This window comes from Lasioglossum baleicum, chromosome 8 (genome assembly GCF_051020765.1).
Source record: "Lasioglossum baleicum chromosome 8, iyLasBale1, whole genome shotgun sequence".
Lineage (NCBI taxonomy): Eukaryota > Metazoa > Arthropoda > Insecta > Hymenoptera > Halictidae > Lasioglossum > Lasioglossum baleicum.
In genome coordinates, this window is record NC_134936.1 from 4,611,292 (window position 1) to 4,638,510 (window position 27,219).

General features: G+C 40.4%; 3 protein-coding genes across 5 annotated transcripts in view; 1 reads left to right on the plus strand and 2 right to left on the minus strand.

The window, feature by feature from the left end:
• Positions 1 to 27,219, minus strand: part of LOC143211107 (acyl-CoA Delta-9 desaturase-like) — a 256,986-nt gene that overhangs the window by 87,193 nt on the left and 142,574 nt on the right. The window lies entirely within an intron of this gene.
• Positions 5,908 to 10,818, minus strand: LOC143211090 (acyl-CoA Delta-9 desaturase-like). Of its 2 annotated transcripts, XM_076428508.1 has the most exons (4): positions 10,401 to 10,818; positions 10,202 to 10,326; positions 6,173 to 6,409; positions 5,908 to 6,045 (listed from the first exon to the last, which is right to left on the minus strand). In XM_076428508.1, exons 2-4 carry the CDS (start codon positions 10,312 to 10,314, stop codon positions 5,928 to 5,930), a joined length of 468 nt encoding a protein of 155 aa, XP_076284623.1. In that variant the 5' UTR covers positions 10,315 to 10,326; positions 10,401 to 10,818; the 3' UTR covers positions 5,908 to 5,927. The 2 variants fall into 2 exon arrangements, with proteins under 2 accessions (XP_076284623.1, XP_076284622.1); XM_076428507.1 differs by having other exon boundaries at positions 10,202 to 10,818.
• LOC143211194 (uncharacterized) lies at positions 23,668 to 26,623 on the plus strand. 2 transcript variants are annotated; one of them, XM_076428661.1, is made up of 3 exons: positions 23,701 to 24,722; positions 24,799 to 24,977; positions 25,303 to 25,442. In XM_076428661.1, exons 1-3 carry the CDS (start codon positions 24,185 to 24,187, stop codon positions 25,381 to 25,383), a joined length of 798 nt encoding a protein of 265 aa, XP_076284776.1. In that variant the 5' UTR covers positions 23,701 to 24,184; the 3' UTR covers positions 25,384 to 25,442. The 2 variants fall into 2 exon arrangements, with proteins under 2 accessions (XP_076284775.1, XP_076284776.1); XM_076428660.1 differs by having other exon boundaries at positions 23,668 to 24,722; positions 24,799 to 26,623.

Below are 27,219 nucleotides of genomic sequence, written 5' to 3' on the forward strand. Positions count from 1 at the left end.
CTTTCGGGTAGATGAAATACGGCGTTATATTCTTTCACAAGGTTTCTGACGCTGGCTTCTTCCTCCGCATTTAAATGTTCCGTGTTTAAATGTTTCATGATCTCGGTTGTTCGGTCATTGGCGTACGGGTTTGTATCGGATGATATTGGAGATTTAGTATCTTGGTGAGTGAGATGGCCAGGGAATAATGAGACGGGATTCGACGTATCCTCAGAGGATTTTTCTTCACAGATAGATAGAATCGGCTTGGATTCTTTAGAATAGAGCTCCGACATGCGAGAATTAGTAGAATTAGAATTGGAATTTGGTTCGCATGCCTCTGGAGAAGATTGAGACTTCACGCACAGCACACCTGGATTTGGTAAAGATTCAGTGAGTGGGTGTACTGTGGTGGACGAAATAGAAATAGAAGAAATAGGAATAGAAGAGATCTGTGAAGAAGGAATCGGTAGAGGTTCCTTGAATTCCTCGAACTCCTGGAGTTCGACGTTAGGTTCTCGCAGCATGACATTTTGATTTGTTGTATTGACTGCGGGGAGGTAGGATTTCCCTTGTTTCGATTTTATTATGGCGTGTCCCAAATGGACCCCTTCGCCGAGATCTTGGCGCGGCACGTAGCCTTCGTCAAGGTTTGGATTTAGAATGTGTACTGGAATGACCGTTTTGGATCTTGCCGGAAGCGTAATTTGTTTGTGATTGAGAAATGGAATAGTGGTGCCATGGAAACGGAGACAATTTTCTGAGTAGACGATGTCGACGGATTGATTTCGGAAGAATTCGGAGCCAATGATGCCCTTTTGAGGTATCGGTAGGTCGTCGGCGACGACGTGAAACGTCACTTTGTGATTGAATATATTAATTTCGAACGTGCCGAGAGTGGTGATGGTATGGCTCGTGATGCCCGTGATGCTCACTTTTTCTTGAGCGTTAATCAGCTGGGGTTTACTCAAAGCTTCTCGCTTTATGATGTTTATCTCTGATCCGGTGTCGACCATGGTTTCTGTTGCTTCTTTGAGATCAGCGGAGTGCAGCATTATTGCGGGTACGACCAGAGCTGATTTCAATTGGACTGCACATGCTCGTGTTCGTCCTGGTTCTCTTGTTTCGTGACTATCGGGAGGGCGGAGCGCGTCTGTTGTGCTGGTGCTCCACGATACGCGCTCGTAGTTTCTCGTGGGCGATCCTCGTTTCCCTGAAACCTTTGATTATTGTAGGCCCGTTTCCTACACTCCGAAATTAAGTGGCCCGTCGCTTTGCAATAGGCACAGATTTTCGTTCCTGCGCCTTGGAATGGTCGGGTGTTAGTTGCGTCGTTGTTGGCGACGCGGCGTGGTGGATCTGGCCATCGAGTTGGTCGACCTTGAAGGTCGTGCATGGGGCCGCGGGGCGGTCCACTGTCGCGGGGCGATCCATAATCACGGGGCGGTCCGTAGTTACGGGGCGATCCATAATCGCGGGACGGTCCTTGACCGCGAGATATTCCGTGGTCGCGACAGGCACGGGCTTCATGTCCCGGTCGGAGGCACATTTGGCACGTGGTTGGCGTCGATCGCGGGGCTGTTGAAAATCTTCGGCTGTCTCTCTCCATTTCTTTCGTGATTTGGATGGCGGAGTCGAAGGTCTCGGTTAAACCGTAACAGCCCTCGTGACGTATTCGAGTCCTCATGGTAGGGGGTAGCCCGTCCAGGAAGGACTCCAGAGTGAGGTCGTCGATGTCGTTGACGTGATTGTTACTCAGCGTACCGTATCGTTCCTTTTCGCCGTCGATAATAGCGGAGTTTAGATCCTTGACTCTCGAAATGTAGTCGAGGATATGTTCCTTGGGCTCTTTAATTATGTTGGCCAATTCGCCTCGGTAATGATTCGGAGTTTTTGAAGGTGAGAAGACGTATCTCAGTCTGTTGATCAATTCGTCTACCGATTGATGTATTTGGTCTTCGACGGCCAGAGCTGCGTGTCCTTTCAACCGATTACGTAACAGTTTGGCCAGGTTTGGCTCAGCTTTCGCAGGCAGCATTTCACGAGCCCGCTTACATGCTCGTGCGAATTGAAAAACGGTGATATTCTCGCCATCGAAGTGAGGGACGGTTTCCACTGCGTCCTTCAACGTAATTCGTCCGTATTCGCGGGATGAATGGGCCTCAATTCTGTGCGCGATCCTGTCCAGCGGCCTTGAACGATCGGGTGTCGGACTGCGCTCGGATGTGTGGGAGTTTGCTGGGCTGCCCAGATTCTCGATCATTTCCTGCAGTTTCTTTAATTTGTCGGCCAACCCTTCGACCGCGGTGAGGTTTGCTGCGGGTTCGGATTTTACGACAGGGACTCGCTCACGTCCTTGATGTGCGTTGTATTTGTCGAGCAGTTCTTGGTGTCTTCGCCCCATTGTTTCGAGTTGTTCCAGTAAAACGAGCTCCCTCGCTGTGGCCTCATTGAGAACCGACTGTACCGATGCAGGGTTGCTTGGATTCGACGTTCGAGACATCGTGTATGTTGAAAATTACGCAGGATGTGGCAATTGTGGGTGCTCCGTTGAGCAATTCGAAATCCCACCGCTGCTGTCACCAATGTAACGTCCGAGGTCGGGCGTTAGAAGGAAAAATGGGAACGATTCGGATTCGCGCTTTCGATTTCTCGCTCGCGACTCGCGGTGACGTGGGAGAGTACCACGCAGATCCCGGTCCGAGTGAAATTTTATCGGTATTTTGATATTCGATCTCGAGAGAGGTTTTGATTCGGGATTTAGGGGGGCGCCCGAACGGCTGGACCAAGTCCGCCTAATTCGGGTTGGATCGTTGGCTCGAACGGCTGGACCAAGTCCGCCTAATTCGGGTTGGATCGTTGGCTCGGACGGCTGGACCAAGTCCGCCTAATTCGAGGGAGAAAAGGATAGCGGGTTCTTGTAGGTACGCGATTTTCACTTCACTCGCACTTCGTTCCTGTCGCACGCACACACGTCACTTTTTGAGTAGATTGTTGTAAAACCGTACGTGAATCGTAAGGAGAATTTGGTAAACGGAGGCGTTCTCTCAGATCACGGGTGTTAACTATAAATACTTTATAGCGTCCCGATTTGTTCATCAATGAGAACTGGTTTATGGAATTCGGAACGTTGTAAGCGTAGATTAGAAAAGCTACGCGAATATTGAATAGATATTCTGTGCTACGTTCGTGACTCTAGATTAAACAATCTCGACCGACTGACTGACGATTTTGAAGTGCTCGAAATAAATTAATGAATTTGTATCTGACTGACTAAGAGACTAAGAGACTAAGAGACTAAGAGACTAAGAGCCTAAGAGCCTAAGAGCGACTAAAAAGGGGGGCCTCTGCTCTCCGGTCCTGGCTTTTTATAGGACTGTTGCCAGGTGGGTTTGTGGTGGGGAGATAATAGGAAGAATTTCGTGGTTGAGAGAGCAGGCAGTGGATCAGTGGGGGAAACAATAAGATCTTATGCCTGAGTGAGCAGGCCTTGAAATTGTTATTTCCAAAATCATTGAGGCTTGACGAGATCGCATTCCAAAGTGATGACGTCAGATGAAATCTTGTCAGACTTTAATATTAATTAATTATGCGTTTGTTTGTGACGCAAATATAAGGAGCGAGTCCGGTGACGGACGTTAGGACGTTACAATATAAAAAAACTTTTTAAGGCTGAAAGTCTTCTTTCGTTTCGAAGAGTATATGTAGATTTATTAGAAACTGCCCGGCAGTGATGCCAGATGCGGGGAGTCACGGTGAAATGATGTACCCCCTCTCTGATGACGGGGAATGAGTGGGACGAATGGAAGACACGTTGCACGTGCGCGATGGGGACCGTGGAGTGTGCGCCTGTGTACGGTGCTGGAGTGGAATAGTGGAAGGGGTATGTAGGGCAGTACGGGAGCTCCGTTTGGAGCTCATTATGGCATCACTGCTGCCGGGTAACACAACCGGGCAGTTTGTATTGTACAAAATGCATCCCAAGATGAAGGAGGAATTTCAGAGAACTATTAACACTTTGACAACTGGAGGTTGCGGCGTAAAAGCCTTAAATGGATAGGCGTGCAATTTCTGAATGGCTTTGCCTGAATTCCGCGAGATTCTGTTTGTTTGCATGTTAATCGTGGAACCTCAAGATGTTTAACTCTTCCGACGGACCCGAAGGACGTACGGCGTACGGTGTACGTCCTCACGATGACGTACCGTGTACGTCCTGATGCAACATGACGAATTTCCGTCTTTTTATGATTTTACGATACATATTTTGAATGGAAACGGCATTGTCAAAAAATCATTTTTTGATTATGTCTATAAATCTTTGTTTTATTTATAAATATAAAGACATACGAAAGCAAATGCACATAAAGAAATGCACACAAAGAAATAAATAAAAGCAAATGTGTTTTCAAATGTACCTTGCTTTTTATGCATCTATGATAAATACCATTGCTGCATGTAATAATTAGACTGCGGATCTTTATGCAAAATAAAAATTTTGTGCATTAATTTTAAGAAGAGGGGGGAATTGCGCTCGCGTAAAAAATTCTTTCGACCTTTAATAATTTTGATACGTTGGACATAGTAAATTCATGTTTCTAAATTCTCTTAATCTTTATTCCATTTTAAATTGTACCTACCCATTTTTGCCATAATTGCATAAAATCCGCAGTCTAGTAATAATACCTGAGAGTATTAACTTTATCTCTATAGTTGTTTTATGCGTGTAACGCATGATTTTCATGTTATGCTTGATTATAATTAAATATTCATTTTTGCATGTGAAGAGCAGTATCACTATAATAAATGATAGTATTATAGTAGTACGAACAAATAAGGAAAGTTTAATTGTTTAAAGAAATTCTCAACGGCAGGCAATCGAACACTGGCAAACCCAGTTGTATTCCGGTACGCTAACTCCAAACCACGACGCGACGCGACGGTACTTGCAATTCCTCGGAATTGAAACCATATTCATGCTAATGAAAACTTTTAATGAACCTTTAATTACAACGTTTAAGAACGAAGTTTCAATCAAATCTGAGACTCGTCGACCTTGCGCTTTCCTTGTTAGTAGTGATACAGATATAGTGATAGTGACAGTGACATGGTGATATTGAAAATGAAACAATAGTCGGCCGTGCGAGAAGACATACGGCGTACCTCTGTCGGGTCGGAAGGGTCAAAATTGTTAAACATATAGACGTCGCAATAACGCCGACCATGAAGTAGTATATGGATACCTATCTCGACGAGTTCTATCACCTCCCAAAAGGATGACCAATAATTTTTCCCCACACTGTACATTGGCAATTCTTGCACCAGGCAACAGAATTTTATCCGTTCAACTTGCCCCCGCCCCCCGAAGATTAAATCCTAAGTGTGCCACTGCTTCATGCAAGATAAAATTTAAATCAAAGTCCCACTGTATAGATAAAAATAACTATGCCACTTTGCAAGATTCCCATAATTATAATGACAATGTCGTGACTTGTTGTTGTGAATAACAATGATTATTTTCAGCTAGCAGGGGTTAACCAGTTGCCCTATTTTAACGAGTCAGACTCGTCACGAATTTCTACGAAGTCTAACAAATATGAATATGTTACGCGTTTCTTTTCACATGAAATAAAATCACAAATGATGTACACATCTATTTCACATTTATCGAGACATTACTGGTTTTCAAATACCTTTACTGTCGTAAGATCAAATGAATAATCCGCTAGTGTCCAGAATCTTGTTGGTTCGTCGAAGAAACCCAATTGGACGCACCATATGACTAAGTACCCGTTTATAATAACTGATATACTAAATGTATAATAATAATACCTGTGTAATATAAATATTAATTGACGTTGTAATCGATTGATCACTTTACTTCCGGTACCCGACCCCTACTGCGAGAACTCATTCCAACATTCTCGCGAAATCCCTTGAATACGATTACATTAATTGGATTTGTTTATGATCTCTACTTCCTTGATCTCCTCGGAATCCATGTCCTTGTCACCCCAACCCCACACCGCACCCTTGTGACTGTGAACATGTTTCTGCGCCTGGCCGTATCTGTTGAGCAAACGAACAAGCTTATGTCTAATATTTTACATAGAAGCTTATGTACAATACAGTTTACATGTCTAATGTATGACATCCGAAGAAAAATGAAATTTTCTGAATTCATTGAAATACTTACATTGACCCATCACCGATACGACTTGCCCGTTTCTGTACAACCGCGGAAGGAACGACTTTCATGTCGTATGCCCAGCCTATTTTCCCGAAGAAATCTATGAATGCCGTGGTGAAGTTCGTCCTGTAGTGTCCCAACTCGGCTGCTTTATAGTCCCATGGGAACACGTGGTGGTAATTGTGCCGGCCCTCGCCGAGAGCGCAAACGGCGACGCCGATGTTTTCGGCTGGCCCGATTGGGCTGCGAAATTTTAAGAAAACACGTCGAATTAGACATTTTTGAACAACAATGATCGATTCCAATGAAAATGTCATTTGTAACCTACCACTGTACTACCACTTGTACCTACCACTGCTGGTCAAATCACCGGTTTTATATTTTTGTCAGTTTTATAAGCTAAAACATTTTAATCGTTTTTAGTGTTCGGTAGGTTTAGTGTTAAACGTTTACACAACGTCCACCCTCCGTATAATTTTCGCGAAGGTCTCTACCGTAACAGTTACAATTTTATCGCCGCCATTAGGGGATCCTCCTTGGAACCAGGCAAGCGGTAAATAACAAATTTAAAAATCGTGACGATTAAAAAAAAGATTGTTTACACATTAACTGATAAACTAAACCTTCTAACGTTTCAAAAAAGCTCAATCTGTTGGGTGGAATTTTGAGAAAGTTATCCGTTTTTGAAAGGTGTACGAATACTTTGTACTCCCACTGTATGTATGCACGGGGTGTATAAAAAGTAATGGTTTGAACTAATGGACTTGGAGTTGAAAAATATGAAAGAACACCTTATACTCATTGTTGTACATAAGAATACTAATGCCACATTATTAAATACTAATGTAAAGTATACTTTCAAATTTTTTATTTTGTTTTTATTGATGTAAAATTTTGTGCTGATGTAAAAACAAACTTTCACAAAAATTTTCTTTGGTGTTATGGATGACGAACAGATGTTCAATATCATCGCCGGCAGGAACCAACACCACCTATATAATAAAGCCAAACAGCTCCGAAAAAATCAACCTGTGACGTCATACACAAGAGGCCTAGCATCAGCACCACCTGGTGGTGTCCAGCTTCGTGCTGTCACTTTTGATTTGTTATACGTATACATATTTTACGGCTCTTCGCGTATTACGTGTGGTTGGAACGATATTTCGTGATATCTATAGTCGTTTCAATCGTAAATAGTTATTATTAGCTAAAAATGGTTAATAAGTGTTGTGTACCCAAGTGTAGTGGAATATTATCTGCCGATGATAAGTCAAAATTACATGTTTTTAAATTTCCGCGCGACGAAAAGGTTAAGCAGAAATGGGTAAACGCTATCCATCGGAAAGATTTCTGTGTCTCAGAGCATTCCGTAATTTGTCATCGACACTTTGAGGAATCGGACATTGAATATACTACAACGACAGTGGACTGGAAGACTGGGAAAATAATAACCGCTCCTCTGGGCAAGCCTCGAGTAAAGAGTGGTGCAGTACCCTGCATCTTTCCAGGGTTTGCCCCGTATTTAAGCAAACGAAGAAGTCACAGGGAATCTCCATCTGAGAAGACCAGACGAGAAGCTGTAGCCAAAAAACTGCTGCAGAACACACAAAACGTTTTATCTTCAAAACTTTTGAAGAACTATGCCAAGCAGCCAAATTGGTGAGTATAAATGAAAATTGGACTCAAAAATGTTTAAAAATTGAATAATCAAAGACCTACAGCATCTGAATTAATTTTTGAAAAAATAAGTTGCACGGATACATTAAAGAATGTTAATACCTGCTGTCAGCACTCTTCTGATGATTTGTGGAAACGAATTATTAATATTTGTGTCAATATTATTCTAAACAATTACTGCAAAGTTACTAATAATAACACAGCTGCAAACTTGCAAAAGAAAACTGTTAAAAGGAGAAATAGGAAATTAACTACTGTAAGCGAAAAACCAAGTAAACGTCGAATAAGGTTCTGTAAAAACAAAAATTTATGTTCTACATGTTCATGTTCAATTAAAATTGAACTGTAAAATTGACAAATTGTAGATCCATCAGCTCGCGAATCAATAGATTCGCTGGAGCGTCCCGACACGATGTCGGGCCGCACACTGTTGCACAGTGTGCGGAATCGCTGATTATTTCAGCAACCGAAAATTTCTTATTTTCAGATTCATCTTCCTTGGACACAGCTGCCTGTATTTATCAAATCGACGTTGAGTCCCAAACCATCCGACAATACATCTCAGACCCAGTATGTATACACAATTATACGAATTAATGTATTATATGTTTTTCAACAGTTTATTCATTTTTACTTTTGTCACGTTACAGATGAGATTCATGCAGACTAGTTGGAATGTCGAGCTGTGTCGGTGTTTGCAAGAATAAAAAATATTACAATTAATATGTTAAGTAATAATGACATTCAAACTGTACTCTGTAATATTATACAATATAAATTACGTCCAATTGTATAGACCCCATTTAGGGGTCCGGTAAGCTTAAATAAAAAAAAAATGTCTATTTGTGTTATTTTTTGTGTATTGATTGAAAAATATGCAGTTGATGTGTGTGGTTTAAGAATATTAAAAAATATTATTCTAAATGATTTTTGTCAATATTATTCTAAACAAATTACTGCAACGTTATTAATAATAATACAGCTGCAAATTTTTAAAATAAAACTGTTAAAAGGAGAAATAGGAAATTAACTACTGTAAGCGAAAAATTTTGTGAAAACGTGGAAAGGTTCTGTGAAAACAAAAATTTATGTTCTACATGTTCATGTCCAATTATTTCGTATTCTATTATATTTTATGTTAAAATTTATCTTAAAAAGACCTCCTTGCCTGTGTTAGCATTGTTTCGTATAGTAGAAATATAGGTTTATAGTTTCTTGTGTACTTCTTGCGTGATATTTATATGTGTAATATATATCATAATTTTATTAAAAAGCAGATGATTTGTATTATTTTTTGTAATAGTTAGAAAGGATTGAATATTTTCTTATGTTATTATAAACTAAATGAAATTATTGCTTATAAATATGTATATTATTTGAGTGAATTTTACTATTCCGAGTAAATTGTGAACGTCGCGCCTCTTAGTGATGACGTCACAGCAAAGCTGTTTGGCTTTGTTATACAATGTATAGGTGGTGTTGGAGGAACCGTCCTAGATAAACGAACAGAGCCACCCTAGATAAATCTACATGTGTAGCTGTTTAGTTTAGTTCAGGGCCCAAACATACGCACGACCAACTGGACGTTGATAAAATACGGATGTTCACTTGAAGGGTACTGACAAGTACCACCCGTCATTGCAGGGCTATATAAGCCCTTGCATTTCTACTCTCGTGGGCTAGTACTGTCGTAATCACGAATCGTGTCGCGTCGTGCTGCATCTCGGAAGTCAACTACCAGTGAGATAGTGCTAAAGTTCCTCTTCGAATCAAAAGTTAACCGTATAAATTCCGCGAGTTCGGTGTAAAATCTATTAGGTAGTGATAAGGTTGCTCCGAGACCCCCGCATTGCCACTGCGTTAACACCGTGGGTCATTCCATGCCGAATCGATCACTTTTTGCAGGCACCATCGCCGATTTTGTTCTAACTGAAATATGTTGTAGTCCATGCGAAATTAGGGGGTGTTTAAGTCATCATTTTGCCGGTTTCGAAGTTTTTTAGAAATGGCAGGCCTTCAAAGTTTTCGATTTTTGCCCATTTCGGCGAAAACGGGCCTCACTTACGAATTTTTATCTCAAGAACGGTTTGTCTGATTGAGCTAAATTTTTTTTTGCTTTATTCGGAAAGGATTGGGCTATTACAAAATAATTTTTTCAACCTCGACAATCAACTTTATAATGTCGAAAAATTTAAACAAATTCTTCTTTTGCGTTTTTTTCGATGATGGGGCGGAGTGATTTAAATTTTGAAAAAATATGGTTATATTCCTTGAAGTTTCCCCTTTAAAATGAGCCCTTGAACAAGATGGTATCTTTAAAATTGGCGTTACAATGAGCTGGCAAAGGACGCCGTGTACCTTAGTCGTATACAGTCTGCTGGCATTTTCTTCAGACCAGCGATATATAGGGTGTCCCAAAATTCGTGAAAATCCCGAAAGGGGGTGGTTCCTGAGACCATTCTAAGAGACATTTTCCTTTGCACCTATGAGATTATACGAGGTTAATATAGACGCGTGGATCGGAAAGGTAAAGAAAGCTTAACAGTTTAACACACACGAGATTTAATATATATACGCGACACACTGTAGAGCAAAAACATGAGACACGTGTGCACGCTACGAGAGTCGATGATGAAGAGAGCGAATCACGTACCACACTCACACACTATGATACCAAGAAGGGAAACACGCATACCCCACACGCAAGCGATCTGCTCGTGGGCCTGTATGAGGGCGCAACGATCACACCTTACGGCCGATTTCCAACAGCACCAATGCCAACTGCGGCTTTGTTTAGGAGTTATTAACGAAAAACACGGACCAATCAGAGCGAGCGTCCTTCTCGCACTCTGTTTTTCGTCTAACCGTCCCGTCGTTCTCGTGCTACAGCGTGCATTTCGAATTTCGACACTCTAAATGCCCTTCCTAAATTCTTTAGAAACATTGAGAAACATCTTGCGGAAAATCAGTGTCGTTCGAGCCGCGGTAGCCTGCCGTTCATAGGAGTAGGAACAGATGTCGCTACTACATACAATGCATGTATTTCTACGGCGACTACGCCAATGGATTCCCGTTCACCGCATCGCTCGCTCTGTCTCGCTTGGTTTTATATAATAATAAAATATATTTATCAAATGTGTAAGTTTTTATATGAATTTTATAATATGAATTTGGTAACATTTTAGATAATGTTAACGAAATTTCCCGCTTACAGTCACGAAACAAGAATTATATAGCTGACACTGGAAAACTACACATTAACCAATAAACTAGTAATATATTAATTATACATTTACCGGTAATTTTTTCGGTTCCGTATTTCATTATTTACAACTTTTTAGTATCTATTTTATATTTCCAATTGTAAGATATTCTTATTTGCATTATCCAGTGCCGTAACGAGGGTATGAAGCGCCTGTGGCAAGTGTCTAACTTGCGCCCCCCCGTAACCCAATAATGACAAAAAAATAAAAAATTTTAATGTAACAAGTTCAATTTTACTAAATGCAATATTTTAAATACCATTAACCTCATCAAAATGAGTTGCCTGTACAGGGTGTCCCACTGTATCGAGAACGGCAGAATATCTCGGAAGACAGTGTCGTTATCAAAAAAGTGTTCCTACAAAAGTTGTTTGGTATTACGGGCTACGTTACGTGGTATTAATTGTTTTGTTGTGGGTGGAGTGGTGGAGGACATTTCAAGGTCACCTTGATTTTTTTAAATGGAATACTATATTTTTTTCTTTAGAAAATAATAGCGGGTAGTGAGACGAATCCAAAGATGTGCTACATGATGTTATTCTGATTTTGATGAAGGTGAAAAAAGCTTGTGTTTACATCCTAGATCGGTCGTCGGCCAACAGCCAGCAGCCGCTGCTAAGTGGCGTCGAATACGTCGGTATTAAATTGCTGCGATAGGACTGCGATAGGTTTGTGGGAATCTGTTTAAAAAACAGATTGCAGTCGCGAAAAAGCACAAAAAAACAAAATTAAAAAAATTTTTTTTTTAAAATAGCAAAAAAAAAATTAGCACATCTTTGGATTCGTCTCAATACCCGCTATTATTTTCTAAAGAAAAAAATATAGTATTCCATTTTAAAAAATCAAGGTGACCTTGAAATGTCCTCCACCACTCCACCCACAACAAAACAATTAATACCACGTAACGTAGCCCGTAATACCAAACAACTTTTGTAGGAACACTTTTTTGATAACGACACTGTCTTCCGAGATATTCTGCCGTTCTCGATACAGTGGGACACCCTGTACAGGCAACTCATTTTGATGAGGTTAATGGTATTTAAAATATTGCATTTAGTAAAATTGAACTTGTTACATTAAAATTTTTTATTTTTTTGTCATTATTGGGTTACGGGGGGGCGCAAGTTAGACACTTGCCACAGGCGCTTCATACCCTCGTTACGGCACTGGATAATGGAAATAAGAATATCTTACAATTGGAAATATAAATTAAATACTAAAAAGTTGTAAATAATGAAATACGGAACCGAAAAAATTACGGGTAAATGTATAATTAATATATTACTAGTTTATTGGTTAATGTGTAGTTTTCCAGTGTTAGCTATATAATTCTTAATTGTTTCGTGACTGTAAGCGGGAAATCTCGTTAACATTATCTAAAATGTTACCAAATTCATATTATAAAATTCATATAAAAACTTACACATTTGATAAATATATTTTATTATTATATAAAACCAAGCGAGACAGAGCGAGCGATGCGGTGAACGGGAATCCATTGGCGTAGTCGCCGTAGAAATACATACATTGTATGTAGTAGCGACATCTGTTCCTACTCCTATGAACGGCAGGAGCTACGCGCGAGTCGAAAAGTGGGGATCGGGCGAAGCATGCGGAATATCCCACTTGCCCCATTTCCCCTTCCCCAACAAACCGAAAAATACCGGTATATCATATCGGTTATCGGTATATTCTGTTGGCCCAATACCGTTACCAAGATTATACCGGTATTACGTCACAGGGCGTAATACCGGTATGAAAATTTTACCGGTATTCGTAATACCGGTATAAAAATTTTTACCGGTATTAAGTCCCTGTCGCAATACCGGTATACAAATTTTACCGGTATTAAGTCCCTGATTTAAACTAATCACTAGACTGCGAATCTTTATGCAAAATGAATGTTGGCTGCCGCTATTACAAGGGACAGGAGCCAGACAGATATTTGTTCTTACTGTGATCATTTTAAGAATTTGAAAATAATACATTGGTGTTTTGACATTATTTTAATCTCTCTACTGTCTTAAAATGCACCTACTCATGTTTGCTACAAACGCATGAAATCCGCAGTCTAGTGATTGCATTACCTGATTGTTGTGATTTGTGCAGCAGTACAAGGGATATGGCAATTATTATTAGTGCATAACTATGTGTTGACAAATGTGAACAGTGATTGTGAGTGTGGAAAAATTTCAAGGCATCTGTTTGAAATAAACATACGAATTATTTATCGATTCGAAAGTGAAACTGAAATTCTGGATCGTCGACTTGACCGCGCATCCCTTAGGCCTTCTACCACCGGCTGTGCAGTTCGTCGACCTGGCCGTACGTCCCTTGACTTTCGGTACTGCCGTGTACCTGAAGACATCTGTGCAGTTCGTCACCGAGTGACCCAGTGACACACATTTCGAAGCAGCAAATGGATTTACGGCTGAATAAGTGAGTTTTCAATACAATCAGTTTCTGCTTCTTCTCTCGTTCGGGTAACGTTGCCGTAAGTCGGGTAAAAAGATCCACCCATATGAATTGACAAGTAAAGTTGTTCCGCGATCGTCAAAAAGTCTAAAGGGAAATGTTGTTCAGAATCATGGTCTTATCCAAAGCTCATCCAAATCGGGTAAAAGATAGTACAATCGATCGATTTACAATTACAAGTTTTTGCATTTATCGCGTAAACTAAAGCCGGCCGACAAAAACTGTAAAGGGAAATGTTGTTCAGAATCATGGTCTTGACAACATATCCAAAGCTCATCCAAATCGGGGAAGATTCACATAATCTCGAGAAACTCTTGTTCGTTGCGGCATCGCGGCGTTACACCACGCTCGTCTCCCGGAGCGCCTGGCTGAACGTGCCATCGCGCGTCTAGGTCGCGCTCTGATTGGTCCGTGTTTTTCGTTAATAACTCCTAAACAAAGCCCCGGCTGACATTGGTGCAAAGGAAAATGTTGCTTCAAATGACCTAAGGAACCTCCCATTTCCCGGAGTCGAAGGGTTTTTGGGACACCCTGTATATGTAAACAGAGAACGTATTTGAGTAACGCCTGCGTTACTTGAGGCGTGAGCGTGAACAACGACTGTCGTGCGCTAATACATTTTGATCATCGATTCAACGATGTTGCGAAAACATATTTTCGGTTTACGTTTACAGGTAACAAAAAGATGCATAAAAGGTCCCACCTCACCGATTTCGATGATTTTTTAATATGCTGTAAAACTCAACATTCTTCAACATTCAACAACTTTTTCCTATACATGTAACCGCCGCTCCGCCTTAGTTTTTGAGATATTTGCGAAACACTGCAGATACTACTATATTAGGGAAGCGAATGGGCAAGACAATGCCTGAAGGAGATAGAAGAGAGAGCGAGAGGAGGAAAGAAACTATCCAATTGGGAAAAAGGAAGAAAAAGATATATAGAAGAGAGAGGGAATATAACAATGTTAGAGAAGAGAGACAAGGAGAGGAGAGAAGAGGAATGGGAAAGGATAGAAAACAGAGAGATGGAGATAGAGAAAGAAGAGAATTGGGAAATGGCGAGGGAATCGAGATACAATAAGTGGTTCCGAGAAATAAGAGTGAATGGACTACCGGAATACATAGAAAAAGGAACGAAGGAAGAGAAATGGAGAAGAATAGCTAGATACAGGCTAGGGAATGAAATGAGGGGTGGGAGGTATTGGGAGGAAGAAGAAGAGAGATGTTGCAGAAGGTGCGGGCATGAAGAAGAGACATGGGAGCATGTGCTTGAAAGGTGCAGAGGAAGAGAAGGAATGGAAATCAGCATGCAAGAGAAGGTAAAAGAAATATTAGCAGACGTCGGGAGAGGAGAGAAGTGGATGGAAGAATTGGATAGGATGAGAAAAGAAATCCAGGAAGGAAGATACGAAGGAGAGAGAGACAGTAGAAGATATGCATATAGGACAGAAAATTCGAAGGAGTGAGAGAGAATTGAAGAGAAAGAAAAATGAATGGAAGAATAAGTGTGAGGGAGAGAATGAGAAAAGAAAAGAATGTTAGTTCGAATGAAAAGTTAGTAATTTAAATTTATATTGTAAAGGGAACGGGAACCCTTTGTAACCCGTAAGGGAACAAATAAATACATACAATACAATACAAATACTACTATATTAAATTTTGCCTATACGTGCACGCTCGTGCTGTGCGTATGCGTTAGCATGATGCGACCGCTCGTCAACTGTTTCTACAGATATATCACGTATGTACTATGTACTACATTCCACGTTATTAGAATAATTGTAGTTTAATTATGATACATTTTATATCAACATTTTTTATTTACACCGAGAAACGCCACTGTCTTGGAAGGAAATGGACATTCGAGAGAAGCAATGAAATTTGAGCATCATTGCGAAAAAAGATGAGTTTGCAATAACCTCAATATTTTATGAAATTCTATTATAATTATAGTTATGACTGTATTTTTTAATAAATAAACTTGTGTATGCTAGTATAAAATCAATTTATATATATTATACAATTTATTTTATTATTTGTTTGACAACTAATAAATCTACAAATTGTTTCATAAACTAAAAAATACTTCCTGCATTTTCGTATTCTCCAATCAGTCCAAATAAATACCATCAACGTGTTCTCATATACCAATTTTTATTAATGCAATTATGACAGTAACAAAACGTTTCTATTTAAAATGAATACATATTTTGAACATAGTTTTAACATTTTTAATTTTTTGGAAGGTTAAAAAATGTAATTAAAAAAGTAATGAAAAATAAAAATAAAAAAAATCCCCGCTGCACGGGGACTCGAATGCTAGCTCCAGATTGCGATTCATACGCTCGACGGCTCGACAGCCGAATTTCAGTTTCGCTTCCGCCGTAAAGCAATACAACATGGCAAGTGCTAAAAATAGATTGTGGCTGGCATAAGCGCATAAGCAGCGCACACGGATATAGTAAAGGTACGCTGGTGAGTGTAGCGCGCGGGCGCGTTGCTAACACCACCGACGAGATACTGTTAAGGGTGTAGATCCGGCTCGAGCGAGAGTGTGGTGGCACACTCACACACCGCTAGACACTGTATACGTACACGAGATTGCAACGGTCCGGCTCTAGATGGTATCCGTCTCGCTAATGCACATTTGGGGCCCCTACGTAGTCACAATCGCTAGATAAAAGATCAGTCTAGCGCGCGAGCTCGTAAAAGTGGCCTACTTTTGCGTTTTTGAGGCGTAATTTGCATTATTCAGCAGCATGTAGCGGAGCCGCGAAAAGCATTGGGCGGCGCGATAGTGCTACCACTGTCAAGAGACACACATTTTCTTAAATATCGACAGAAGTGGGATCCTTATAGAAACGGTGGGAATCTCACGCGCTAGCGGGGACACATACAATGTCAATGCAATGTTTATTATGTTAAAACAAACGTATTTAAACCGACCGTTCGTCTAGAGCCGAGGCACCGACGTCGGTGGCCGAAGCATACACTCAGAAGGGACGGTCATCTGAAACTACACCTCCGGCATTTTTCTGCTACGAGCGCTGAAGTCTGTTTCTTGTCATTCGGTCACCAGGCAATTCAATCACTGTATCGATAAACCGGGGGTTGAGAAGTGTTGCCGGTAAGTTAGGCTTCATACGCAAACGTGACGTCACGATACGGCTGACGATGATGCTGCGTTGGTGTGCTCGAGTGAGAGTGTGTAGCACAGATCACCGCTCGGAAAGCGTATGCGTGTGCCTAGACGGATAGCAAGGGTTCAGCTCCCGACGTTATTCGTCTCGCTAATGCACATTTGAGACCCCTACGTAGTCACAATCGCTAGGTAAAAGATCAATCTAGCGCGTGAGTTCGCCCAAGTGGCCCACTTTTGCGTTTCCGAGGCATAATTTACATTATACGGCAGCGCGATGTCTGCCCGCGAGGCCTGCTTACAGAGCCTTGTGGGCCACCTTGGGCGAACTCACGCGCTAGATTGATCTTTTACCTAGCGATTGTGACTACGTAGGGGTCTCAAATGTGCATTAGCGAGACAAATAACGTCCGGAGCCGGACCCTTGCAAAGTTGCAATCCGCCTAGGCACACGTACACGCTGCCCAAGCGTCACGCTTGCTGATGAAGCCTGACTTACCGGCAACATTTATTGATGCAGTGACTGCTGTCACCGCCGAGATGGTATCTCGATAGCGCTGCTGTGCCTCTCGACCACGGAGCACCGTGCTCTCGACAGTCTCGACGATTCAACGAGAGAACATGTACCCAGCTCCCCTACAGGCCGGAGCTCAAACTAATTTCGGGGTCGCAAACGGATCTACACCCTTAAAGACTGCCAGCCTTACGGGAGTTGGCGGGACTCGAATTTTTCGGTGTTCTCTTACGCCCTCTAGGATATATTCTGACTGGAGTGAGAAACAGGAGGCCACCGACGGCATTTCGTCGGTGTAGAAGACACTGTATTGGTATCGTGTTAGCAACGCGCCCGCGCGCTACACTCACCAGCGTACCTTTACCACTGTAGCGTGACCCGTTGATCACGCGAACATAGTTACGATAGCGTACCGCAATATAGGTTCGATTAATGGCGCTGAGAGGGAAATTTGAATATAAAGCATAACGTTTAGGTCAAAGCCGCGTATTTCATATACATATATTCTTTATTGGGGCACGATAGCTTACGCTTAGAATAAGTAGGGAAACAAGAGGTTTCCACAGAGATCCTTGACGAAACCAGATGGGCGAGACTAATCGAGGAATTTGGGTAAAGTCATGTAACTCTTGGAGGAGCTTCTCCAATTTCGCATAAATAGGCAGTCGAAGTCTAGAATCGGTCAAGGACGGGAAGTCGTAAATCTCAGTCAATGACCTCTTGGAACTCCCTCGGACCTCTCTCTCGCTCGGTCCCACGACCCTCGCTTTGACGGGCCTTCACCCTCGCGTGTACCCCACTCTCTTGCGCGCGCTATTGAGGCACCTCCACCACCAATCACCATCGAGCAGCAACCGAAGACGAGCCACCCGACGAATCAACGTTCAGCTGGAAGATCCGAATTTTCCTATTGGCTAAGGAAAAGGATGCTGGAAGAAGATAAAACTTCAGGACGAGGCAAATACGAGGCAGATAGAATTCTCAGAGCTTAGAGTCAACAACGAGTACACTATTAAATAAAGTCTATATTTATTTTTCTTTACATTACATTGATCAAAGTTATTTTCTGCAAACCTTCCACGAGCAGAGTACTTCAGCGCTCCATGGGCACCCGAACCCAGGAAATTCCCTAATCCCACCACACTGCGACGTAACACCACCGACGAGATACTGTTAAAGACTGCCAGCCTTATGGGAGTTGGCGAGCCCGAATATTTCGGTGTTTCTTACGCCCTCTAGGACATATTCTGGCTCCATCCAGAGAAATAGAAGGCCAACGACGGCATTTTGTCGGTGAAGGAGACCACTAAGGAGATTCTCGTTGCGATGTATCGGTGAGAAAGCGAATTATCACGAAACTATATCGATTATTATTAAATGTTACATTCTCCGCCATATTTCAGACGATGTTTTGGCATTATTGTGGCACTATTTCGAATTTTTAGCGATGTGCTATATCAGATCACTGTAACTTTCACGTTATCCCCGCGCCCGTTGCGCCCGGTTACCGGGCTCGCTGAATAGCACAGGGGCTGGCAGTCTTTAATAGTATCTCGTCGGTGCCTTTACTATATCCGTGTGCGCTGCTTGTGCGCTTGTGCCAGCCACAATCTATTTTTAGCACTTGCCATGTTGCCATGTTGTATTGCTTTACGGCTTACGGAAACGAAACTGAAATTCGGCTGTCGAGCCGTCGAGCGTATGAATCGCAATCTGGAGCTAGCATTCGAGTCCCCGTGCAGCAGGGATTTTTTTAATTTTTATTTTTCATTACTTTTTTAATTACATTTTTTAACCTTCCAAAAAATTAAAAATGTTAAAACTATGTTCAAAATATGTATTCATTTTAAATAGAAACGTTTTGTTACTGTCATAATTGCATTAATAAAAATTGGTATATGAGAACACGTTGATGGTATTTATTTGGACTGATTGGAGAATACGAAAATGCAGGAAGTATTTTTTAGTTTATGAAACAATTTGTAGATTTATTAGTTGTCAAACAAATAATAAAATAAATTGTATAATATATATAAATTGATTTTATACACACAATTTGATCTTCTGTCTTCCTATAATAAAAAAATACAGTCATAACTATAATTATAATAGAATTTCATAAAATATTGTGGTTATTGCAAACTCATCTTTTTTCGCGATGATGCTCTAATTTTATTGCTTCTCTCAAATGTCCATTTCCTTCCGAGACAGTGGCGTTTCTAGGTGTAAATAAAAAATGTTGATATAAAATGTATCATAATTAGACTACAATTATTCTAATAACGTGGAATGTAGTACATATTAAGTTTTAATTACCAGGATTTTCTTCTTCGACGTTAAGCACCCTTTACTGTTTCTCGTAATTTACGTATATGTACATTAGGGTGGACCTTATTTTTCGACCATGAAATTTTTTGGCCCCGTAAACCAGAATTGTAACAAATGTTGGGAAAATGATCTGGAAAAATTTTGGACCGATTGGATCATGGGAAAATGAGGCGCAGCAAATTTGAAAATTTTGAATTTTTTAAATCTTGACATAAACAGACGTTATGATATATCATTGAATTTGTCTTTTTTCTCTTTAAGAATCCATATATAGTATAAACAGTTTTTGATAGGAAAAACATCCGTGACCTTGAAAACTTGAAATAATGACTTTGAAAAAATTATTTTCTCGGATACTATATCCACCTCCTTATATACTACAACTTTTGTTTGAAGGGTTTTTTTATATATACATGACTGACAGAGATACGGAAGCATACAACTACGCATATAGCTATTTTCATAGCTACACATGCTGCCGAATAATGCAAATTACGCTTCGTAAACGAAAAAATAGGACTTTTGAAGCAGATAGCGCCTTAGATCGATGTTTTATCTGGCGTTTTTTTTTACTAGTGAAAAACCCCGTGTTTGTATTATCGAGAAATGAGTAAATGAATATCTTGCAATCCTGGAAGTGTCTCTACTCCCTTATATATGTATACAGGGTGTCCCAAAATTCGTGTACTTAATTGAAATGGGAGGTTCCTGAGACCATTCTAAGAGACATTTTCCTTTGCACCAATGTCAACTGCGGCTTTGTTTAGGAGTTATTAACGAAAAACACGGAACAATCAGAGCGCGCCCTGGCCCGGCGCGCCACGCCACGCCGGCAAGCGAGTGTCGATGGTACGCAGTGACATCGCAACGAACAAGAGTTTCTCGATAATGTGAATCCTCTCCGATTTCGATGAGCTTTGGATATGTTGTCACGACCATGATTCTGAACAACATTTCTCTTTAGACTTTTTGGCGATCGGCTTTAGTTTACGAGATAAGTAACTTGTAATTGTAAATCGATCGATGTACTGTAGCGACTCGATCGCTACCGGTTCCGAGAACTACGGTATATTCCACCTAGGCCCGGTACGGGCCGGCCGAGGATAGGCCTGCAATACATCTGGCGAACAGATTCGCACAGGCTGGAATTACCCGTTTTTTGGGATTCTTTGTAGAGTCCTTGTTTCGTGACGGGTACGGCTAAGAGAGGTATACGCACATACCTGGTAGTCACCCCCGCACGAACAAGGGACTTCGCGCGGAACGTGTCCACGGCCGAGCCGTCGTTCCCCTTCCGCAGGGCACGCTGCCTTTTGTCAAAGGCTAAATAAATAGCCCTCCGAAAGCGTCGGAGGGCCTCGGTTGACTTTCCGATTGCTTGCTGTGAACTTCGTTGTATTCCGTTCCGCGCTCTTCGACATTTATCGTGACGTACCACGAAGTACTTTCTTTCGTACGACCTATTATAGTGTGAAGATATTTAACGGGTTAATAAACGAGTGAGTTACGTATATATGTGCACTACCTATTCCATCTCCTTCAGTACTATCTGAACTATCTCCTCTCCGATTTCGATGAGCTTTGGATACGTTGTCAAGACCATGATTCTGAACAACATTTCTCTTTAGACTTTTTGGCGATCGGCTTTAGTTTACGAGATAATCGTAAAAAAAGAGAAGAAGCAGAAACTGATTGAATTAAAAACTCACGTATTCAGCCGTAAATCCATTTGCTGCTTCGAAATGTGTGTCACTGGGTCACTCGGTGACGAACTGCACAGATGTCTTCAGGTATACGGCAGTACCGAAAGTCAAGGGACGTACGGCCAGGTCGACGAACTGCACAGCCGGTGATAGAAGGCCTAAGGGATGCGCGGTCAAGTCGACGATCCAGAATTTCACTTTCACTTTCGAATCGATAAATAATTCGTATGTTTATTTCACACAGATGCCTTGAAATTTTTCCACACTCACAATCACTGTTCACATTTGTCAACACATAGTTATGCACTAATAATAATTGCCATATCCCTTGTACTGCTGCACAAATCACAACAATCAGGTAATGCAATCACTAGACTGGGGATTTCATGTATTTGTAGCAAACATGAGTAGTTGCATTTTAATACAGTAGAGAGATTAAAATAATTTCAAAACACCATAGAATTATTTTCAACTTCTTAAAATGATCACAGTGAGAATCAAATATCTGTCTGGCTCCTGTCCCTTGTAATAGCGACAGCCAACATTAATGTTGCATAAAGATCCGTAGTCTAGTGATTAGTTTAAATAATACTATCAAAAACACAGCTAATAGCAACCGTTAGCTTTGAATTGACAAGTCTTTGGAGCTGTTGTCTCTACCGCGGCTCGTACGATACTGATTTTCCGCAAGATTTTTCTAAAGAATTTAGGGAGGGCATTTAGAGTGTCGAAATTCGAAATGCACGCTGTAGCACGAGAACGACGGGACGGTTGGACGAAAAACAGAATGCGAGAAGGACCGCTGTAAGCTTTGTGGCAAACACATGTTTAGTTTTTCCTGCAGGTTGGTACGCAGAGTCGATGAGTAACTGTTCGAAAACGTCATCCGTCCTTTTACCCAGCAAGGGGTAAAAATGTCAGGTCAGCGTAGAGAGAGAGAGAGAGAGAGAGAGAGAGAGAGAGAGCATCCCTATTGTCCTATACCTTCCTTAAGAAACTTTCTAAAAGAAGGACAGACGACGTTTTCGAACGGTTACCCATCGACTCTGCGTACCAATCTACAGGAAAAACTAAACATGTGATTGCCATAAGTCTTAAAGCGGTCCTTCTCGTATCCTGTTTTTCGTCCAACCGTCCCGTCGTTCTCGTGCTACAGCGTGCATTTCGAATTTCGACACTCTAAATGCCCTCCCTAAATTCTTTAGAAAAATCTTGCGGAAAATCAGTATCGTACGAGCCGCGGTAGAGACAACATCTCCAAAGACTTGTCAATTCAAAGCTAACGGTTGCTATTAGCTGTGTTTTTGATAGTAATATTTAAACTAATCACTAGACTACGGATCTTTATGCAACATTAATGTTGGCTGCCGCTATTACAAGGGACAGGAGCCAGACAGATATTTGATTCTCACTGTGATCATTTTAAGAAGTTGAAAATAATACTATGGTGTTTTGAAATTATTTTAATCTCTCTACTGTATTAAAATGCAACTACTCATGTTTGCTACAAATACATGAAATCCGCGGTCTAGTGATTGCATTACCTGATTGTTGTGATTTGTGCAGCAGTACGAGGGATATGGCAATTATTATTAGTACATAACTATGTGTTGACAAATGTGAACAATGATTGTGAGTGTGGAGAAATTTCAAGACACACATTTCGAAGCAGCAAATGGATTTACGGCTGAATACGTGAGTTTTTAATACAATCAGTTACTGTGCTTCTTCTCTTTTTTTACGATAATCTCGTAAACTAAAGCCAACCGCCAAATAGTCTAAAGGGAAATGTTATTCAGAATAATGGTCTTGACCACATATCCAAAGCTCATTGAAATCGGATAGAAGCTAGTAGTACATCGATCCCATGGATTTACAAGTAAAGTTTCTCGCGATAATCTCGTAAACCAAAGCCGATCGCCAAAAAGTCTAAAGAGAAATGTTGTTCAGAATAATGATCTTGACCACATATCCAAAGCTCATTGAAATCGGAGAGCATTCACATAATCGAGAAACTCTTGTTCGTTGCGATGTCACGGCGTACCACCGACAGTCGCTTGCCGGCGCGGCGCGGAGCGGCGGCCCAGGGCCCGCTCTGATTGGTCCGTGTTTTTCGTTAATAACTCCTAAACAAAGCCGCAGTTGACATTGGTGCAAAGGAAAATGTCTCTTAGAATGGTCTCAGGAACCTCCCATTTCAATGAAGTACACGAATTTTGGGACACCCTGTATATAAATAAATTCATTAATACGCTCCAATCTACAAAAGAAAAACAGTTATAATATCGGAAAAAGAAGTTATTATGAATAATAAGTAGTCTGACTGAAACATAGACTGAAGGTGGTCAATAGGGTGGACCGTATTTCCACCATCGAAATTTTTATGTGCGACCCTCTAGATTTGTTCCATTTGATAATAAAATAATTTCTGCAAAAGCGGAAGTCGATAGGACAAAGGGAAAGGGTGCCACAATTGACTTGAAGTTTGGAAATTTCACTAGTTTTACTCCAATTCTATCTATAACTCCATTGTAACATTTCCGCTGAAAAAATTATTATTATTTACCAAAAGTATCATTTCTCGGTTATTTAATAACAATATTTACTTATAAGTTTGAATAATTTATTCGAAAGTTTGAACCTTTAGCGTATAAGAGTACAAGAGTACTACAATATGAAATGAAAACCACTGTTACCTGTCAGCAAGGTTTTGCTTGCTGCAGCTACCTGAGAACCTTTTACCTATTCCACTGACCCTCGGAAACTTTCCGTTAGGCCCTTTAGAAGCCTCCCCTCTTTTATGGTTATACCTAAACTCATTTCGTACGTCCATCGACAAGAGAACTCACTTCTCACTGCAGTCTAGGCCGAATCTTCGTAGCACTCGCATTGGAAATACTACAGAGAGTTGAGTAAGATGGAAACAAGGAGCAGTGATCAGTTATTCCTATTAAATCACTTTGAGTCACAAATTGTTGGGGCTAAATTACCAAGCAACGGACAACTTTTACGTGTATTGTTCTATAATATGCGAAAAGTGAACTTAAATCTACGTGAAAGTGCGGCTTTAGTGATGAAAGAAGTAGAAATTTTCTGGGAAAAGGCGAGAATTCCAATAAAAAAAACATCGGATAGTATTAATAAAGTGGAAAAACTATACAACAAATGGCGAACGCTTAATAAAACCGCGAATCGCCAAAATGATCTACAGAGAAAGCGAGAACAAGAATTTATAGATTCATTAGAGGATTTATTCGATATCGCACATGCGAATGCCTTAGAAATGATTTCTGTAGAGGAAGATAAGATATTCCTCCTGCAGCAGAGGGAAAAGAGACGAATCGGTTCGATGGCATCTATTGATCGTAAATTAGTAGAGAAAGAAGAAAGACAAGCAGAGCGGAAGGAACAACAAGAGATGCGGTGGCAACGGGCTCAGGAATCATCGATCAATGGTAATGTTTTGAAGTTATTTCTAATGCTTTCACATTTATATTTTCCAATTATAGCAAATTTATTTTTACGTTATAGATTCAGTACAATTAGAATCAACGTCCACATCCAGTGATGAAGAGACAGAAGTCCCGTTAGCAAGAACCATAGAAATTCTTTCGGACGAGCCTCAGGTACCTGACGGTGATGACACCGAGGCAGAGGACTACAATATACCTGGGCCGAGTAACCCCAAGAAAAGACGAGGAAAGCAGAAGGTTATTACTCCAAAATTAGTAGCTGTTTTAGATTCGTGTAGAATAAGCGACCGTGATGCAATTCGAATTGTTATGGCAACAGCAGAATGTTTAGGTCATGACCTAAATGAATTAATAATAAATAGAACATCTATTCGAAGATATCGACATAATTATCGGTCTGAGCATGCAGCACAGTTGCAAGAAATGTTCGGACAAATTAATCTTAGGGGCATAACTATTCATTGGGATGCTACACTTATACCAGATATAAGCCACAAAAATGTAGAACGATTACCGATAGTTATAAGTTGCGGGGAAATTAAAAAATTATTGGGAATTCCAGTTATACCATCGGGTAGTGGGGCCAATCAAGCGTCGGCAATCTTCTCTAAGACAGAAGAATGGAATTTATCACAGCAAGTAGAAGCCCTTTGTTTTGATACGACCGCAACCAACACCGGCAGAATACAAGGAGCCTGCGTTCTATTGGAACAAAAATTAGAAAAAGAATTATTGTATTTGCCATGCCGTCACCATATTTATGAATTAATTTTACGTGCTGCATTTGATACAAAAATGAAAAAGTCGACGGGTCCAGATGTTCCTCTTTTTAAGAAATTTAAAAATTCTTGGAGTTCAATAAATAAAGACAATTTTAAGCCCGGCGTAGAAGATGAATTTGTACGTCAAAATGTAATAGAGATTGATAAAAAGATTGAAGCGGCAATACACAATTTGCAACAAATTCAACCGAGGGATGATTACAAGGAACTGATAGAACTTATGATAATTTTTCTAGGCGGAACTCCACCTAAAGGTGTTAGATTTAGGATGCCTGGCGCATTCCACCATGCGAGGTGGATGGCTAAGGCTATATATTGCATAAAAATTTATATTTTTAGGAATGAATTTCATTTAAGTAGTGAGAAAAAGTTATGGATACAAAGTATTTGTATTTTTTTAATTAATATATACATACTCGCTTGGGTACGTACCACTGTACCTGCGATAGCACCCCGGTTAGATTTAGAACTATTAAGTGATCTATGGAAATATAAAGAGATTGACGAAACCATAAGTAATGCTACGTTGCAAAAACTGAGCAATCACTTATGGTACTTGTCACCAGAAAATGTGGGATTGTCATTTTTTGATCCACACATTTCTGTAGAAATTAAAAAAAAGATGGTTGAAGCACTCAACAAAGAAGAAGAACAAAATTGTAAAAAATTGGTCATTCCTAGAAAAGATATTAAACTATATATAGATATTACTATGGACAATTTTGTTTCTACACAAACATTGAAATTCTTTTCTAGATTTGATATAAATATAGATTTTATGTCTAAGGACCCAGCATTGTGGGAAGCGGATAATAATTATAAAGCGGCGACAAGAATTGTAGGGAATTTACAAATCGTTAATGATGTAGCTGAACGAGCAGTAAAATTAATGAAAGAGTATTCCGATTGTATTACCAAAGATGAAAACGAGAGACAGGACATTTTACAAATTGTATCAGAGTATAAACAGCGATACCCTACAGTCGATAAAAAAACATTAAGTCAACATTTATAATAAATACCACCAATATTTATAAACGTATGTATTTATTAATAACAAAATATATTGCAAAAAAATATTGCAATCTTCGTTTAAACAAATTAATTTAATTGTTAATAAATAACTTTTTTTTATTACAATTAAAGATATTGGTCTAAAATGACATCTAATAATGAAATAATGTGCTAAAAACTGTTTTTCCTATTTTTAGTGAAATTTAATTTTTTTACATAAACAAAGTCGTTGTGGCACGTCTTCTCATTGCCCGATCGAGTTGATTTTTTACAGGGTTTATTTTTTCACTAAATGGCACAAATTGACGGGGTCGCACCATTAAAATTCCGAAAAAATTTTTTCACCAAGAGTAACTAAGGTCCACCCTAACGTACACGCTGCCCGAGCGGTTACTGTGTGAGTGCGCCGCGCGGTATGGCTGGTCAAAGTCAAGCCTGCTTGCAGAGCCTCCCGAACAGACATCTTGCTGCCGAATAATTAAAATTATGCCTCGAAAACGTAAAAGTAGGCCATCTTAGATAGCATGCGCAGTAGATTGATCTTTTATCTAGCGATTGAGACTACGTAGGGGCTCCAAATGTGCATTAGCGAGACGTACTTTTACTAGAACCGGACCCTTGCGATCCGCCTAGGCACACGTACACGCTGCCCGAGTGACGAGTGTGCGAGTGCGCCGCGCGGT

Bases quoted from the DNA above. Each gene is read 5' to 3' on its own strand.
- LOC143211090 (XM_076428508.1), bottom strand. From the start codon at position 10,314: ATGTCTCTTAGAATGGTCTCAGGAACCACCCCCTTTCGGGATTTTCAC. The intron at 6,410-10,201 runs GTACACGGCGTC...AAAATTTCGCAG, and splicing joins GCAGACTGTATACGACTAAG to CCCAATCGGGCCAGCCGAAA. The intron at 6,046-6,172 runs GTAAGTATTTCA...TTTGCTCAACAG, and splicing joins CGTATCGGTGATGGGTCAAT to ATACGGCCAGGCGCAGAAAC.
- LOC143211194 (XM_076428660.1), top strand. From the start codon at position 24,185: ATGGAAACAAGGAGCAGTGATCAGTTATTCCTATTAAATCACTTTGAG. The intron at 24,723-24,798 runs GTAATGTTTTGA...TTTACGTTATAG, and splicing joins TCAGGAATCATCGATCAATG to ATTCAGTACAATTAGAATCA.